Here is an 18,609-nt window from a genome sequence, read left to right as displayed (position 1 = left end):
AATCAGGGGAGTAGAGACCACACTTGCTCAATTTTGCCAACATCATTTTTAAATTGACATGTCCCTCTGCCTTCTTTCCTGGTATTCTACTCACCGCCACAACCAAAGAGCAGCACAGGTAGGTGCCTCAGGCTCCCCCTGCCACCATTCTTGGAACTACACAGTACATATGTCTTACTCCGGAGGAAAAGGAGGTGAGCTGGTAGTGGTCTAAGAAAGGAACAGTGACCCAACACTGGTGGCAGAGAGAGCAGTAAGCTGAGGGATGAAGCTCCTTTGTAGGATTATGGCTCTGGAATCCTGAGAAGTCTCTCAACCATGGCCGTGTACATCCACACCACATTTGTTTACGAGTGCTGTGAGAGGCTCTGGAGACACGGGCTGGCACCTGGGACATAGCCGCAAGGACGTGCCACGTGGAGGCAGGTGTTAGTGTCCTGGTCAATTTCCATCATGAGACACAACCTTCTGTGTACAGTAAGATCATGGCTGTCAGGCGTAACCAAATAAGATCTGCCCTGAGGTCAGGCCTGCACGCTGATTTGGGACAGATGAGTCTGCTCTAGATGAAGGTAATGAAAATGAAACCGGAGAAGGTGAAGAGGAAAACCCCAAAACAAAACCTTAACAGCAACACCTAAGAGAAGCAGGCGGAGCCTCTGCGTGAAGCCAAAGAAGTAGGACTGGCTTAGTCTCTCCCCGGTCAGACCGCAGTATAACTGACTGGCAGTTTCTTTAACACTCAGTATCTGCTTCATAAATGCTGTATGTATTCACAACAAAGGCTGTGGCGAATTGAAACTTTGACAATCATGAGGCACCAAAGGAAAGGCTTATTAGACAAGGTGGTTTTTGTCTTTCTGAAAAAATTCCTTTTGACTCAAACTGTCATTTATTGTAACATTCAACAAAAGTGTTTTCCTTTGTTTTGCTCCTCTGTGCTGCAATAGTGAAGTTCACTGCCAGCACTGGCATCGTAGCTGCCTTGGACAGAATCCACAGGCCTGTACTTGTAGGCAGGAAACAGATTTTGTCAGAGGGAATTATTATTTCTCTTGAATGGGTTAGTTTGTCTACTTTTTTCTATTTTGAAACATTTGGGTGATTTCTCGAAAGACTGCTTCTACACCATCACAGAAGAAAGATTTTCTAAAACTTGAAGAAATCTTAGTGTTAACTCAGGGGTGCTGTTTGACCAGGACAGAAGCTGCCTTTTTTGGGGGCCAGGTCCCAAGGCATGTAGGATCCTAGCTCCACAACTAGAGATCAAACCCTCACCCCATGCGTTGGTAGCGTGGAGTCCTGATCACTGGACCACCGGGGAAGTCCCAGGACTGTTTGTTTAAATAGAAACAACTGAAATAATGCATAACGAGTAGCTTGATAAGTTTTCACAAATGGTACAGGCATTTAGATCAAGACCTAGAATTTATGATCGTGAGGAGACTCTACGTGCCCCCTAAAGCGGCACCACCCCTAGAGACAGGAGTAACCTCCATCCTGACTTGAAACACCATAGAATAATTCTGTTTCCTTTTGAATGTTACTGTAAATGGGGTCATACAGTATCTGGCTTTTTTTGGTTTTTGTGAGAGTCCCTGTTAAAGCTTGATTATAATTTCTTCATTCTCATTTCTGAGTACTGAGATTTTGTTTGGGATTATATTGAGCCTATAGATAAATTTGAGAAGAAGTAATATCTTTGTAGTATCAAGCCTTCCAGCCTGTGAACTGATGTATTCTTCTATTTATTTAGAATTCTTTGATTTTCCTCGGGGTTTTATAGTTCAGTTTAGCTACCTTGCATATCTTTTATTAGATGTGTTCCTAGGTATTAGATGTGTTCCTGGGTATTTGATGCTATCTGTTGCTATCGTAAATGTATTTTTTTAATTTCAGATTGTTTAGGTTACTGTGTATGTCAGTCATTCATTTTGTGTACTTGCCTTGTAGCCAATGACCTTGCTAAGTTAGCTTATTGACTCTCATACTTGGTGGATACTTTCATATTTTCTATGTACCCACCTAGGCAATAAGTGAATGAGTTATTTTTCCTTCTCGTTTTTCCTTTTATTCATTTTTCTTAACTTACTGCACTGGCTAGGATCAGGCTTGATTTTTTATCATGGTGTCAGATAGAAAAATCTTCCAAGGAGTTTCCTAGTAAGAAAAGAAACTATGAAATTAAATTGGTTGATTTGTGAACATCCTATCTAAATTTTAAATGCTATTATGGTGGTCTACAGAGCAACGCATTGCACTTTGTAGTGCATGCCCATGGATATAGACATATCTTATCAGCCAGCCAACCCAACCCATCTTTCCTACCCCTGACAAGTGGAGACTCTCATTTGTGTATGGATCCTTAACAGAGTTCTGATAGTCAAATAGAGGTCCAGAGAGCTCACTCACAACATTCTTGTCTCAGAGGTGGCATTTAGGAGGGAATTGTCAAGCAGCAGCTTCAGGAGGAGCGGGCATTTGGGGGTGCACGACAGTATCCACAGCAACAGTGTGGCATCTGGCTGGTCACTGACTGGCTGTAAATGCCAGGTCTTCCACAGTGCCTGCAGCTATCTGAAAAGATTTTGATTAGCTGGACAATAGAAAGGGGAATGAGATCTTATAGATGGAATACTAGGATGGGAGGCAAGGACTAAGAAGTAGAAACCGCCAGAATCAAGAGATGTTAGTTGCTAGTAGGAGTGAGGGAGGGAACCTGGGCATTTTGGGGACCTAGAAACAGGAGAAAATGTAAGTCCTTGAGTGGCTTCAGATGTGTCAGGCGTGTCAGCAGCTGGAGAGTACAGGGTAAACACGAGGATACAGACCCTGAGAACTGGCAAATAGTATTCCTCTGCTTCTCTAGTGTTGTCTTCTTTCTCCATCTCTTTCCCTATTTCTTTTAATCCCTTTTTGATTTAGTCCTTTTTGCTCAGATTCCATTTGGGAGGCAGTATAATGGAATGACTGACAACTGATTGGTATACTGACTACTTAGAGCTATGAGACTTTGGCAGATTACCTTCAGAGCCTTGATTTTTCTTATCTCTAAAATGGAGACAATGAAAGTAGCTTTCTCACTGGGTTTGGAAGATTGGATAAAATAATGTTAAGTAAACTGGCCACAGCCAATGATAAGGGATCTGTCTGGCTGCCTCTTTCTTGGTCTACCTGGTTCTTTTCCAGAGGTATTAGTTATCCATTGTTCTTTTGTTCTAGAACGCTTTCTTTTAATCAGGTGTAATGTGGTATTTTTGTTGTTTTCATTGAAAACAGGGTTTATGTCCTCTTTGTGATGAACATAGTGGGTGAGTGCAGATCGCCCATTTCTATCAATGTGGTAGATGACTGAGATGACAGTTGGGGGCGCTCTCCCTTCCTTTCCTCTCCAGTATCAGCAGCTTCAAGACCTCAAGCCATTCCTTTAACTCCTTTGGGCCTCAGGGTCCTTGTCCATAAACGTAAAGGCCTAAGTTAAGTGGACTATGAGACTAGTCCAACTCTTAATTACATTTATCGGAAGATGCTAAAAGTCAGATCCCTCACTAAATTCTGCATGCCATGAGGAAAAGGACCACCCTGTCTATTTTGTTTACCAGCATATCCCTAGCACTTTCAGGAACCTGATCCATGGAAGATGCTCAACAAATGAATCAATGGATGAATGAATGAAAGAAATCTTTACGATAAGGAAGGTGGCCCATATTTGCCAGAAATTGTTCATAGGACATCATTGGCTTTATGGGTCCATCTTCTGTAACTGAGCTTAATTAAACTCAAGTTTTCTATAGTAGAAAATGTTTACCAATTCAAATAGTCAAACAGCTTTTTTTCCCTTAAACTTCTTCAGGAGTTCATGCTCCTCCTTTAATTGTGATTCATTGCCATGGTTTATAGTCCCAGTCTCTGTCATGATTTAGTAAGTCACCTGTGTGAAAGTAAGTACTCTTATTTTTGAAACCATAGTGCATGATTATACAACATTATAGCACCATCTGCAAGGTGCTGTGCCATTTTCTTTATTTCTCAAGGCAGCATCATATATCCCATTTTACAAAGAGGGAACAGGTTAAAAGTTACGAGCATTCCTTGGGCTTCTACTTTCCTACTTAAAACACATGCATACGACTATCAGGCTCTTTCATACGACTATCAGGCTCTTTCATACATCCTCTGACCCAGCAACCTCTCTGTGAAGACTGAGTCTCCTTCCTTACCCCTCACAGGGCTCCTCCTGGGTTTCCTGTCTGTTATCTGTGAAACTTCCAAATCTCATTCCTGCCACATTCCATTCTCTTCTCCCTCCTTCGAATGGTTGACTCCCGGGGGAAAAAAAAATATGACTAACATCATGTCTAGCCTTGAAGGGTAAATGTGGACCCTGCCTTCAAAGTTAAAAATTATTTGGAAATATAACCCCTGAATCTTAGTAGAGCTTGAAGGGAAAGATTGAAAGCAAAAGGAGAAGAAGACAGCAGAGGATGAGATGGTTGGATAGCATCACTGACTCAATAGACATGAGTTTGGGCAAACTCCAGGAGGTAATGAAGGTCAGGGAAACCTGGCGTGCTACAGTACATGGGGTTGCAGAGAGTCAGAAGCAACTTAGTGACTAAACAACGATACTACAGACTGGAGAGCTAATAGACAACAGAAATTTATTTCTCACTGTTCTGGAAGCTAGAAGTTTGAGATCATGGTGCTGGCATGGCTGGGTGAGGGCTCTCCTTCATAGACTTGTGTCCTCAGATACTTCTGCCCTTGTGATCTAATCATCTCCCAAAGGCCCCTCCCCCTATTATCACATAGGACATTAGAATTTCAACGTATGAATTTGGGAGGTTACAACAATTCAGACCACACAGCACTCAGTTACTTCTTGAACTCCTCCTTTGGATAGAGAACATAAGATTACAGGTATAGGACAGTTATGGTATGATAGAAGGTACCATATAATGTAGAGCCAAAATGGTGTGGTATACACTAGGAATGCCATGTAGATTTGAGGAAATTAAGACATGAGAATTGGGCTTCCCAGGTGGCACTAATGGTAAAGAATCTACCTGCCAATGCAGGAGATGTAAGAAACATGGGTTTCTTCTCTGGGTTGGGAAGATCCTCTGGAGAAGAGAATGACAACCCACTCCAATATTCTTGCCTGGAGAATTCCATGGGCCGAGGTGCCTTGTGGGCTATAGTCCATGGAGCCTCAAAGAGTCAGACACAACTGAGCGCCCCCAGATATCAGAATTAGCCAAAACTTAAGACTTTCAAAATGGGTATATGGTATTTCTGAAGCTGTTATAAAAGTTTGCTTTCTGGAAAACTTTGGTTTACCCTCTGGTATTAATCTTGTCAGTAGAACTGATAACTTTTATAATACTGTTAAAATGTCAAAACGTTTCTGAAGCCTGAAATGAGAAAATTGAACAATGCCATTACTGTTTACTCTCTAAACTTAGGAGAAACAGTGATTATAAATGATTTTCTTTAAATAAAGTCAGAAAAGTACTTTCTAGGACATATAACTGCTGCTTACGTTGGGACATCATCACCAGTCCTCATTATCTTGCCAAAACTTTTATGACAGAAAACTGGTAAGAGGAGAAGCAATGACCCAGGAGCAGTGCCGAGAACCAGAACATCCCCTGCACACCCGACTCTCCCTTCTCGTTTACCAACAACATTCTAACAAGAACAAGCTTAGCCATTTTCTGTGTCTGAATGTCTGAAAACATTTGATAGCAATTGAGGGTTGGCTGCCATGATGTCACCATCAAAAAAATCACGAGAGAGACTCTAATGACTTCTAAATATAATCTGCCAGTTCCGAACTTATTTTGTGTGTTCGGGTAAAGCAGTTGGCGTTATGTAGGAAAGGAATTATGAAAACCTGCCCTTGCCAGTCAGTCACTGGCAGGACTTTGCTTTATAAACTGGTCGTCTGTGATCAAGTCTTCAGTCTCATTTGTTCACTTCTGAGTCCAGAATTCAGGGTTGGAGGAGGCACCTGAGAAACCAGTTGGCGGGAAGATTGTTCAGTCTTAGAAAAGAATTGTCATTTCACTAATTCTACCTAATATAAATCAATAAGAAAACCAAGCTTCTGGAAGATGGCTCAGGAGTAAACATTGAGTGCAACAGAAAAATTCAGTGAGTCACCAGAGCACTAAGCACTGTTAGCCATTTAATGAGAACTTTGATCCAGTGGATAACAGCTGGTAGGGAAGCTTAACTCGTTCCTTTCCCTCTCTCTCCCAGACACCCAGCAGAAAGTAGCAATTCTAGCCCATAGCCAGAAGACAACCTTTACAGTACAGTGTCTTCTAAGAGTTTGCCCTTCTACTTTGGGTAAAGCACCCTCTTTAAAATGAGCTAGCCCCTAGATACATTTGAAAAACTCTTAACTCCTCTGCCGTCTCAGCATCACATATGGAATGTTCGATCGACTTCCAAACAAAGCAGCAGCTCCGTATACTATCAGTTTAGGAAGAGTAATTGGCACCATCTGTGAAAGGATTGGTTATGAGTGCCTGCCCTTCCTGGTAGGGCACTGGAAAGGCATGAAGCAGACACAAGCATGGAGGTTTTCCAGGCCTCCGGTATGCAGCTAGCCTCTCCTCACTTGTGGTTTGGGGGCCATCGTTATATTCCTTTGCTTTTGAAAATTTGAGATCGACATGTACACACTTCTGTATTTAAAGTGGATAACCAACAAGGACCTACTGTGTAGCACAGGGAAGTCTGCTTAATGTTATGTGGCAGCCTGGATGGGAGGGAGGTTTGGAGGAGAATGGATGCATGGATATGTATGGCTGAGTCGCTTTGCTTTGCGCTTGAAATGATCACAACATTGTGAATCTGCTGTACTCCAATATAAAGTTTAATAAAAGTTTTTGAAGTGCCCCTAAAGATTGGGTATTTCTTACTCAGAACTAATATTTAGAGTTGCTTGAGGAAGGACTTTAAAATCATATTTTTTAAGTCATATTTAATTTATATATACGCCTTTATTATTATTATTATTTTTTTGCCATGGCAATTTTAAGCCTTAGATAAGCTAATGTGTAATGTCTACCAGTATATTTTTGGCTGTTTTGTCCTTTTCAGAAACAGAATTGGTCTTGTCTGCAATCCTTGGTATTCTTATCACACCTGTGTTTTTCTTGAAGCACCATCACCTACAGGATCTTTAAGGGCTTCAGAGCCTCCAAGCAGTGGACCCAACACAGAAAAAGTTTGGAGGGGGTGGGTAAAAAAAAAAAAACCTTGGCTAATTTAAAGTGTCAGATGATGATTTCTGACTTTAAAGAACTTTTCATTGGTTTTAGATGGAAGGCTCTGTGTTAAGTGTTTGGCTTCCTCTGGCGTATGACTGGACACGAGTTCCAAGAACAATCAGCTAGTATAGGGTTTGCAGAAGGAAGCATTGTGCTCCCTGTTAATCACTGTCCTCTCTGTCCCTCCCCTCATCCCTCTTCTGATTTCAGTGGTGCTTCATGCCCCACCTCCAACCAAGATCAAACGGGAGCTGCACAGCCCCTCCTCTGAGCTGTCGTCCTGTAGCCACGAGCAGGCTCTCGGTGCTAATTATGGAGAAAAGTGCCTCTACAACTATTGGTAAGTGGAGCCAAAGAAAGGCTGGCCAGGAAGTGGCCGGCACGTTGACTGTTTCCAGTATTATTCAGCAGACGCTCAGTGTAGCACACCCATCTCTGGTGGCAGTATAATGATCCTCTAGCTGTAGCCAGTCCAAATGGGCTTTGTCTGCATGTAACGTGCAGAACTGTTAAATCAGCCCTGCAGGGGACTGATTTCATGGGGCCCTGAGCCCTCCCAAGGGAAAGAACCCTGAATGCTGGGCTATCTGATCTCTGGCTTCAAGGGAGGGACTATATGCTCCTTCGTGTCTATCATATGTTAATGTGAACTTTAAGCACCAAAGAAGTAATCTTCACATCAGAATATATGAAGAAAATCCCCATGCCGGTGCCCTTTACTTAAGAATATCCAAGCCCCAGGAATGAAGCTTTAATTTTAAATCATTCTTTGCTCTAGAAGATAAACATAGATCTGCCTGAAAAGGGGAGGAGAAGCTTTGTTAAGTGATGTTACAACAGAAATTTGTCTTCCAAAGGTTCTAGTTCCTGGGAACCCTGGAATTCTTGGGAGAGGGGACCAGAAAACTCCCCCAGGACCTAATTTCTCCCCTCATCCATCCACCCCTGCATGCACAAACGTGGAGAATTCTTTTAGAAAAGGGGGAAAAGGAAACCGGAAGCTGAGGCTAAAATTATCTTTGAGAAGAATCACTAGAAGTGTTAAACAAGTCCCTGTGACGCAGTGTGTTTGTCACTTTTCAGAGGTACAAATATTCCCTCGGGGCTGCCAGCAATTTAACTATGTTAATGCTGTCATTTCCTGGCAACCGTGGGCTGCAACCTCGAGTTCTGCTGGACCTGGTGACCACGCTAATGGCTTCATTGCGGCTAAATGGTTCCTTTTCTTTTTCTGTTTACAGTGCCTATGATAGGAAGCCTCCCTCTGGGTTCAAGCCATTAACCCCTCCTACCACCCCCCTGTCTCCCACCCATCAGAATTCCCTATTTCCCCCACCTCAGGCAACTCTGCCCACCTCGGCGGCACATGCCCCTGCAGCTGGTCCGGTCCCAGGTGTGGGCCCCACCCCTACCCCTCATTCGCTTCCGGAACCTGGACCACAGCAGCAAACCTTTGCGGTCCCCCGGCCGCCACATCAGCCCTTGCAGATGCCAAAGATGATGCCTGAAAACCAGTATCCATCAGAACAGAGGTGGGTGCTGATCTGGGCTTCCTTTACCGCCTCCTGCCACCCCTCTATCTCCCAGGGAGAGGGGAAGTAGTAGTCATGTTTCCCAGGTACCTATAAAGTTCTCATTCCACTGAGGCATCTTGTGAGATACGACTACTAATAATATGAATATGACCTGTTCATATTATCACCCTGAGGTTTCCCTGGTGGCTCAATGGTAAAGAATCCCCCTCCAATGCAGGAGACTAGGTTCAATCCCTAGGTCAGGAAGATCCCCCGGAGGAGGGCATGGCAACTTACTCTAGTATTCTTGCCTGGAGAAGTCCATGGACAGAGGAGCCTGGTGGGGTCGCACAGAGTCAGATATGACTGAGCGACTAAACAACATATCACCGTGCTCCTAAGTACTGCAGAGGGGATATAGCTTGCAACACCCTTATGAAGTAGGTAAGGGAGAGGTAGCTGGTACTCTCCCCCATTGTAGAAGCAGAGGAAGACGGACCTGCTCAGGATGTTGATGTTGACCCTGTTGGTTGACCCTGGTTTAGGGCAGCTTCCCTGGCTCCTCATTGGATACTGCCTGCTGGAGTCACACCTTGGTTTATGCTACCCATAAATACTTTATTATTTTACTTACGCATTAGGGAAGATTGCTGAGTTATCAGAGGTGTTATTACTCATTTGATTTTAATACGTTTTCACAGTAGGGGATTACCTGAGGACTGTATTTTTAGTTTTCTACTTTTGAGATAGAGATCTTGATTTCACTCCAGGTATTTCTGCATTCTTAATAAGGAAATAGAGGCATCAGAATAACTTGTCCAAAGTCATTCATTCTCAGAAAAACTAAGATGTAAAAGGAATCTACTCTGCAAGCACCAAACTTAACCTCTTGTCCCAGCCTTTGAAGTTCATTATCTGTGGTATTCTAGAACTTTGCATGCTTGTGGCCTTCCCTTAATACAGGATATTCTGGGGGCCTTTTTTATTTCAGTCCCTCTGGAATGAAGTGATAACATAGGCAGATAGTTACCTGTGGTTACCAATGGCTGCAAGGTGGTGACCATTGTTTGTCCTTTCTGCCTTTCTTGCTCTGCTTGGGGGAGGGAGGCAGTAGAGGAAGAATATGTAAGTTATCTTCCTCTGGCCTGGTCCAACCCAGATACCTGCTGGTATTTAATTGGAGGTCACTATTTCTAGATGAAATGCAGAAAAAAGCAAGCAGTCTTGTGTCTGGTTCCAGTTCCCTTCCCCCTTTGCGGTGAAAGTGGTGAAAGTCACCGTAAAGAACCACATAATTTGTCTGGTTAGTGTTTATCCCCCTGCTGATCCAGGGGCCATGAACATCAATGGTATATGGGGCCTGAGGGGAGAGAGTTTTGACTGGGGGCTGGCTCAGTGATGGGCCTCAGTTTCCACAGGGAACCGCTTCATCTGAAGGAGACAGGTGCCTCAAAGTTTTTGCTAGTCACTAGCTTGTATTAACAGTGGTACTTCTTTAAGAGAACTTGGAAATTTGGAATTGTAGTGTAGAAATTCCAGGGTTTTTGTTTTTGTTTTTTTAAAGCTGGCAACTAATTCAAATTTAAAACAGCAGTAACACTTTGCAGACTAAACAAAATCTCTGTGGGCAGAATCACCCCCCGAAGCCTGCCAGTTTGTGAACTCGGGCCTGGATACCATTTTTATTTCAATAATTTCGGTTTTGTGTTTTTAAACTGTCTTTTCTGATTTTATGCAGAGATTATTAATTGAAGAGGCAGGTTGGGGTGGGGTATATATTTTGTATTTGAAATAATTAGCCAACTTTAATTTGTTATACCATATGTAAAGGAAGATCACTTTGTGTTAAATCTCTTATTCATATTTTCCCTTAATCCATTTCATGTCCAGAGGGCCTGTGTAAACAGGTTGTATCAATGGCTCACTGAACTGGGGGAGAATCTCCTGTTACTAATTCTGCTGGTAGTTATTCATCCTCCTGCAGCCCTGGAAGATAGGATGCCTTAGTCTCAGTGATGGAGTAGGTTTGTCTCCAGGCTACCCAGCCTCCTCCCAAAAGGAGGACATTTGATCCCTGCGATTTGAGTGTCTGTCCTCAGGCATGCAAAGGCAGGAGCCAGAAAATAGATATTTCTTTTAGGGGGCGATTCCTCCCTGAAATCTGCCTTCCGTCTTGCACTCTCACTTCCCCTTACCTTCCGCCTTTAGGAGTTGTGGGTCTGAAATCAAGACTTCACCCACACACGGAGTGATACTGAGATCCTTGAGAGAACTGAGGTGAAGGGCAGGGGCTTGGATAGATAAAATACAAACAAACCTGGGCTCTTGGGCTTCTATACCAGAGCACTGTATTAGCAAATCTGAAGGTATACTAGAGGAGTCCTCGCGGGGGGGTGGGGGGGGTGGTATTAGTAGTGTAGACTTCTTGCTCTACTCCAGAGATGGAGTTGTGAGTCTGGGGCGGGACCTGGAAATATTACTGTCCTACTTTGAGAAATCATGGTGTACCCCTGTCTTCTACCCCCACACCTACTCAACTTTTTTTTTTTTCATAAGAATCGAGTGCCCGGTACTCAATTTTGTTCTTATTGTGCTTGTCTATTATTAATGAGATAATGATATCTGTGTGATGCAAAATACACCAAAAACATGACAAGTGATTTTGCTTGTAGATATAGGATTGCACACAGAAAATGAGACAAACTAAAATCCCTAGTCCGATTCTGGCTCATACTGTAAAGAATCTGCCTGCAGTGTGGGAGACCCCCATTCAGTCCCTGGGTTGGGAAGATCCCCTGGAGGAGGGCATGGCTATCTACTCCAGTATTCTGGCCTAGGGAATCCCATGGACAGAGGAGGCTGGCAGTCTATAGTCCATGGGGTCACAAAGAGTCGGGCACAACTGAGCCACTAACAACACAATAGAAATTGCAGTCAGGTATGATAAGCTTAGTAACTACACATTTAATAACTTATGCCTGCTTGAAAGTGGAGTAGATTAGTCAGTAACTGGAGTTTTTCTTGTGCTTTTAAGTTAGAGAGAATGTTACTTCAAAATTAGCCACATAACAAAAATGTGGTATTTTGCAGGACAGAAGGAAATTAGTCTTATCTGAGATTTTCTAAATAGCTCTTTAACAAAGGCAAGATTTAAAAAAAAAAAAAACCCTATCTTATAGATTAAAAAAAAAAAATAAATCAGACTTCAGAGCCAAAAGTCACATAGCCAAATACCAGGTCCTACCTTTAGAAACCAAAAACAGAAGTACACCACTTTTGTTATGCTTACAGGAGAGGGGTTGCTAACAATGTACTAAAAGCTAAGTAAGGGACCTTGAAAAATCCATTTCGACCTTGAATTTTATCCATCTATTTCTTTAAACTAGCAGGACTTTCTCTTGAAACTACAAAATCTTACTTAATTCCTACATCATTTATCTAAACCCATGTTGTCACACCTTTATTTTTTTGTTTTGCTGAGTGCCTTATTCCTTCAGTTGAGTAGAACAAGCTCTTTTGAGGTTTAAAAACCATGATGTATACCCCTTTCTTTAGACCATATTTCACTCAATATCTTGTCTTCAATATGTTTATTGACTGATTGTTTGCTAAGACTATATAATCTAGTCAGTTATATTCTTAATGTTTTATATAATCAGTATATAATTCTTTACAACTCCAAATTTGTTTTAGGAGATTAATATTGTATTTGAAAGCCACGATTTATATTCGTGATTTCCTCCCCCCAAAGAGGGAAAAAATACCATGTAATTCGGCATGTTCAGACATGTTTCATTAATCCTTAAAGACCAGCTGCTCCTTGAAAAGGAGGACTGCTTCTCATTCAACCTTCCCACTCTCACAGGAGTTTATTGTGGTGTTTATAATGTATACAAAAAGCTTCCTATGTTATGCCCATAGTACTGGCCAGATATGGAAAACTGTCATTCCATCTCAAGTTGAGTCCCCACAGTTCAACTGAAGAGACTCCACTAAGAAACGCACCATCTAGAAATTTTGGGAAAGATTGAAGGCAGGAGGAGAAGGGAGAAACAGAGGATGAGATGGTTGGATAGCATCACTGACTCAATGGACATGGGTTTGAGCAAACTTCGGGAGATAGTGAAGAGCAGGGAAGCCTGGTGTACTGCAGTCCATGGGGTCGAAAAAAGTTAGACACAACTTAGCAACTCAACAGGAATTTTTAAATCCACTGCACACTCATGTGACAGCAAGAAGCAAAACCTCAAAACGCAAAATTTAAGAAGATACCCCTGATGGGGAAATCCTCTGCTTCGGTCTTCCATGGTGGCTCAACAGTAAAGAATTCACCTGCCAGTGCAGGGGACATGGATTCAATCCCTGGTCCTGGGGAGGTCCCACATGCCTTGGAGCAGCTCAGCCCATGCACCACAACTACCGAAGCCCACTTGCCTAGAAGCCTGTGCTCTGCAACGAGAAAAAACACTGAAATGAGAAGCCCGTGCAACTGCAAGAGTGTAGCCCCTGCTCACTTACAACTGGAGAAGGTTCTCGCACAATAATTTTTTTAAAAACTCCCTTTTAAAAAATCCTCTACTTCTTCATGCTCCCTAAGGGCATCAGTATTGCAATAGGCTATCACACTGAAATTGAAAGTCAGAACCCAGTCCCCAGAGTCATCAAGAAAGGGTCTGTTGTGTGAATGGCCTATTTGGGAAGGTTCTCTCTGTGGTTGTGATCAAAATGTTAGAGCTTAGAGGATGAGGTTACATTTTCTAGAATTGTGATTTAATAGAAAACTACTTATTCCCTAAAGATGCTAAAGAGACATAATATATGCAGGTTTTTCTCTTCTGCTTCCTCTCAAGTCTACCCCTAATTGTTCATTTTTGTCCTTCACATTTTGTAGTTTTTAGACAGGGAAGAACTTGACAGTGAGTCACACTTGTAGCCTGTCAGACACATGCCTTTCCATGCACTCCTGTTAACTGTGTGTTTGTGTGACAGCACAAATTCACTTTGTTATCCAAAACTGAGTTTCATAGACGCTTAATGGAACCTTCAGCAGACTGAGTAGTGTACTTCTAGTCAGACATGACTTAGCAACTAAAACCAACAACGGTTCAAGTATGGGAAATTTTTTGGGTTCTGCATCTTAAGAGGGCTCGTTTTCTGCATTTCCTTAAGTTTAAAATAGGGTTGTTTTTGTTTTATCTTTTTTTCAAGCTGAAGAAAATTTCCTTCTATCCCTAGTATGCTGAATTTTGTTGGTTTTTTTTTTAATATGAATACATGTTGAATCTTATCAAATGCTTCCTTTGCCTCTATTGAGGTCAAATGAATAGCTCTCCTTTAATTTTTATATGTGGTGAATTATACTGATCTTACATGAAACCAATCTCATATTGTGATAAGCTAAACTTTGTTATGTATAATCATTTATACATTGATGGGCTAGGTTTTCCAACATGTATTTAGGACTCCTGCATCTGTATTTATGATTGAGAATGATATATAATTTCCCTTTCTTATATTATCCCTGTTGGGTTTTAGCATTGAGGTTATTCTCACCAGATGAGTAGTGATATTTTCCTTTCTATATATTCCAAAATAGCTTGTGTGAAATTGGGGTTTTTCACTCCTTGAAATTTTGGAAGAATTTACCAGTACAGCCATTGGGGGCTGATATTTTCTTTGTGGGAAGATTTTTAATTACTAGTTCAGTATCCTCACCTTTTATGGTCTTGCTCTGAATTTCTGTTTAGTTGAGTGAATTTAACAAATTTTTCTAGGAATTTGTTTCACGAGTTTTAAAAATTGGCATATGGTGTTCCCTGGTGGCTCATTGGTAAAGAATCCGCCTGCCAATGCAAGAGACGTGGGTTCGATCCCTGATCTGGGAAGATCCCACATGCCACGGAGCAACTAAGCGCATGTGCATTAAAAATAAAGAAGAAATAAAATTAGTTGGCATAAAGTTGTTCCTAATGTTAGCACACTGCAGTCCATGGGGTCACAAAGAATCAGACGTGGCTGAGCAACTGAACAACAGTGCCCTTTTAACAACCTCTATAGCATCATCTGTTTACCATTTTTCATTTTTTATTCTATTTATCTAGACTGTGTTAGTCTTAACAGGTTGTATCATTTGTCTTTTCAGTAAATCAACTCTGGATTTGCTTGTTCTATTGGATATTTTCTATTTCATTGGTTTCTGCTCCTACTGAAATTTTCTATCTTTTTTGTTTATTCTGTTTTAGCTTCTTTGGTTGGCTAACTTGTAGCTTTTTTATACTCTAAATACATGACCAAATAAGATTTCTCCTAAGGCTGGGGTGACCATACCTTCAGTTTTTCCTGGGTCACATAGCTTGTGAAAGTAATTCCTGATAGCTTTTCTTTTTACTCCCCAAAATATCCTGGTTACAAGTAATCGATTATTTGATCTCCCTACCCAAGTCCTGCTTTAGCTATACCCGACAAGCTTTGACCCTTGGTATTTTAAAAATTCAGTTTCCAGTGTTTATTATTTCTTCAATCTTAGAGTTTTTCAAGTGTATATTTCTGAATTTCCAAACTTAAGTTTTCTAGCTGCCTGGACTGTATGATATTTAAATGTCATCAAGAAGGTATTTAAAAGCAATTATAGAAACAATTGTATGAATAATATAGGCTCTGGAGTTGAACAGATTAACAAATCTGGAATTGAATCCCAACTCAGCTACTTCCTATCTGTGTGACCTCAGGGAGGCATTTAACTTTCCCAAGCTTTGGTTTCTTTATCTGAAAATGGGAGACTACTAGATACTTATCACATAGAATCACTGGGTGACTTAATCACATTGGCATAGGGAAAGTACTCAAATATTAGCTTCCATGACAGTCTTGTTTTAAAAATCACTTTTATGTTCCATACTAAAGGAATCTTCCTAAAATGATATAGATACCATTACCTAGAAACTTTTAGCTCTTTGTTTACAGTTTTAAAAATGTAAAGTTCTCTACCCTTAATCTTTTCATCTTTAGACTCATTAACGTTGTATACATAAAAAACTAATACTTTTACCATCTAATCTCCTGGGAAGATCTTGTATTTACATCACCTTCCATATTTGATCTTGAAAAATCAAATATCTAGGCCTTTAAAAGGCATACTTGGTTCTTCATCTCTGTGTTCTGTCACAGTTTGGATGGGCCAATTTGAGTTTAATTGCCGACAGGCCTCACACAAAGTTCTGAGAGCTGTTTCAGAGCTCTTTGGTGGGCTTTTAGGGGCAGCGTTTGGGTTTTCTTTTGCAACAGTGCCTGGCTCTTGGTATATGGCAGGAAAATAGATATTAATTGAAATTGGGTGGCACAATGCCACCTGGAATGAAAATCAGCATTCTCTTTCTGAGAAAGGAGACTAGAGGCTGTCTAGGTAGCAAGGGAGCTCTTGTGTGTGTGAACATCTCCCAGTTCCTTAAGATCTTTCCTACCATTTTGCATAATTTCTGAATTTAGCTTGTGGCAGGCTGTGGGGAGGAGGTTGGATAGTTGACGTTTGAGGGTAATGTGTATCTAAGAACCTAGCAGTGTGCTGGGACCTTTTACATGGGTTGTCTTATATAACCTTTACAACAGATCTTTGGGACAAGTAACCTGATTGTTCTTACTTTCCTGATGAGGAAACTGAGGCTCAGAGCAGTTATGTAACTAGCTCTGTGACCTTGGGTCAGTAAGTGATAAAGACTGGATTTCAGCCCAAGATGTGCCAACTTCGCAGCCAGAGCCGCTTTTACCGAGCTGTGCTGCTTTGCTGTTTTCGATATTTTCTTTGCTCTAACGAGAATATTAAGTACATGGTGGTTGTTTCTTGGCCAGTTTTTCATATCATCTCAGCTGGCCTCTGAACCACTCACTCCTTCACCTGGCATCCAGAGCCACTGTGTAGCCTTCGTTGAATCCACACTTTTCTCCTTTTTTTCTCTAAGTATTGTGTTTACTCTGTGTTGGCAGCAGAAACCAAAAAGGAAATGCAGAAAAAGCATCTAACGGTTTTCATAATGTAAACCAAATGTTGGTAGCGTGGGTGAGCTCTTGGGAGGAAAGGCGCTATATAAATCTGACAAATAAATAAATAACTTGTTCTTTAAATAAACTGGCACTGAGAAAGCCTTAATCTGTAACCTATTGAATATAGGCTTGCTCAGTAGTCAGAAGTGTCCTTTTGCTCACCAACTGTGAGCTCATGATGGCCTGAGTTCTGTTGGGATAACGGGTAGGGGTGGAGGGCGGGGTGTCTAGAGGGGGGAGGAAGAGGTCTGTTAGGCACCAAGCCTTCCCTCCTTCGAAAATGATTGCCTGCCTGAGTAAACAACAGGCATCTCTGTTGTAGCTGTACTATGTATACAACACATTCTCTGCTACTTCAAAAGGATTGCATTGCGGGAAGGGGGTTCAAATGAAGGTCAGTGGTTGAAGTGCACAGAGTGTATTTTGAGGACAAGAACTGAATTACTTTACTAATCTCTGCAAATAAAAGCTGTTATCGGCAGCAAGCTTGGAGAGAAATCTTTCTTCCAAATATGTTGGTTTTATGACCTACCCTCAAGCTGCCCTTTGCCACTCCCGCTCTCTCAAAACAAACCAGGACAAGCCAATCCCAGTTGTAGAATGTGTTCCACAGATCCCAAGCCTGTAAGCTTCATACATCCTTAAAGTTATGCTGCAGGGAAGGGATGAAGGTTGCTGGCTGGTACCCACATGGAAGCACCTTTTCCTGAGAGCGTTGGACTAGGCCAACTCTAGAGTTTCATTCTGGAAAGTGAGAAGATGAGCGCTGAGTGGAAGTGAAGTGATGGGCCTGCCAGCTGTGCTGGCTCTGGTTACAGAGCGGAGTTGGTTCCATGCCATCTCAGAGCCATCAAGGAAGCAATTTGGGGAGGTCACCTTGGAAGGTGCTAGGAAAATTACAGAGGCAAGAGGGGAGAAAACATGGACAGTGGGTGCCCTTGTTACTGTTCTTGCTGCCATAAGCTCTGGGTACTTGAATGAAAATAAGCCTAAAGAATATCTTCACTTTCTTGCCCACTTCAGAACTTTCTTTGCAAAATCAGGTTTGCAGCCTGTTGCTGGTGCCTGTATTCTAAATATCAAGCCTAAACACAAGTTTCAGATTTATACTTCAAAGACCATGCAAGGGTTTCCTGAAAGAACAGTAACCTTGAAAGTCAGCATTCCTGATTGACAGTCCACTGTCACAGCATTCAGTACCCCCTGATCCTTAGAGTTCATCAAACTTGTTTCAGTAATTTCATCAGGCAGATCCTGATGCTTTTGGTATAATAGGATAAATGTATGTAAAATAGTTTGGGGATCTTCCTGTTATAAAGGATCTTGTGGTCCTGCTATTGGTTAGATAGCAAAGACTCAGAGTGAGAGCCCTGATTTAAAGTGTTTTATTCTGCACATGAATCTCTTCACTAAGATTTTAAATCTTGATGTTCTAGAAATCTGTTGGCCCTTAGATGTCACAAACTGATTCAGATCAAGTTATTTGCTTAAAGCTATTGATAGGATTCAAACTAAAAGTACAGAGTAAGACCTTATAGGCTTACATTGTTGATTTTTATAGACTTATTTTGATTACTGATGAAGTTGAACCTTGTATATGACCATTTGCATTTCTTTAGTGATTTCCCTATTTGTGTTCTTTACCCATTTTTTTCTGTTGGCATGTCCATCTTTTATTAATTTCCCCCACTGCAATCTGTATTCTTTCATTTTCTTGCTTTGGAACATTCTTGAGTTGGGGGTAGGTTTTCTTTCTATAGGCTACTAAGAATACA

At 41.6% G+C, this 18,609-nt stretch overlaps 1 protein-coding gene across 11 annotated transcripts in view; it reads left to right on the top strand.

Moving 5' to 3' along the window:
• Nucleotides 1-18,609, top strand: part of ETV5 (ETS variant transcription factor 5) — a 57,363-nt gene that overhangs the window by 20,218 nt on the left and 18,536 nt on the right. For 6 of the 11 annotated variants that reach the window (XM_081571395.1, XM_081571392.1, XM_081571391.1 and 3 more), the window contains exons 6-7: nucleotides 7,494-7,623; nucleotides 8,525-8,815. In XM_081571395.1, coding sequence (XP_081427521.1) covers nucleotides 7,494-7,623; nucleotides 8,525-8,815 — 421 coding nt within the window. Of the gene's footprint in view, nucleotides 1-4,847; nucleotides 4,921-7,113; nucleotides 7,252-7,493; nucleotides 7,624-8,524; nucleotides 8,816-18,609 lie in introns of those variants that run through there. The other 5 variants (XM_081571398.1, XM_081571396.1, XM_081571397.1 and 2 more) reach the window with 4 other exon arrangements.

The sequence above is a fragment of the Giraffa tippelskirchi genome, chromosome 2 (genome assembly GCF_054371585.1).
Source record: "Giraffa tippelskirchi isolate mGirTip1 chromosome 2, T2T-mGirTip1v1.2.pri, whole genome shotgun sequence".
NCBI classification, from domain to species: Eukaryota; Metazoa; Chordata; class Mammalia; order Artiodactyla; family Giraffidae; genus Giraffa; species Giraffa tippelskirchi.
The sequence above is the reverse complement of the archived record's forward strand: the minus strand, read 5'-3'. Positions and strand labels throughout refer to the sequence as shown.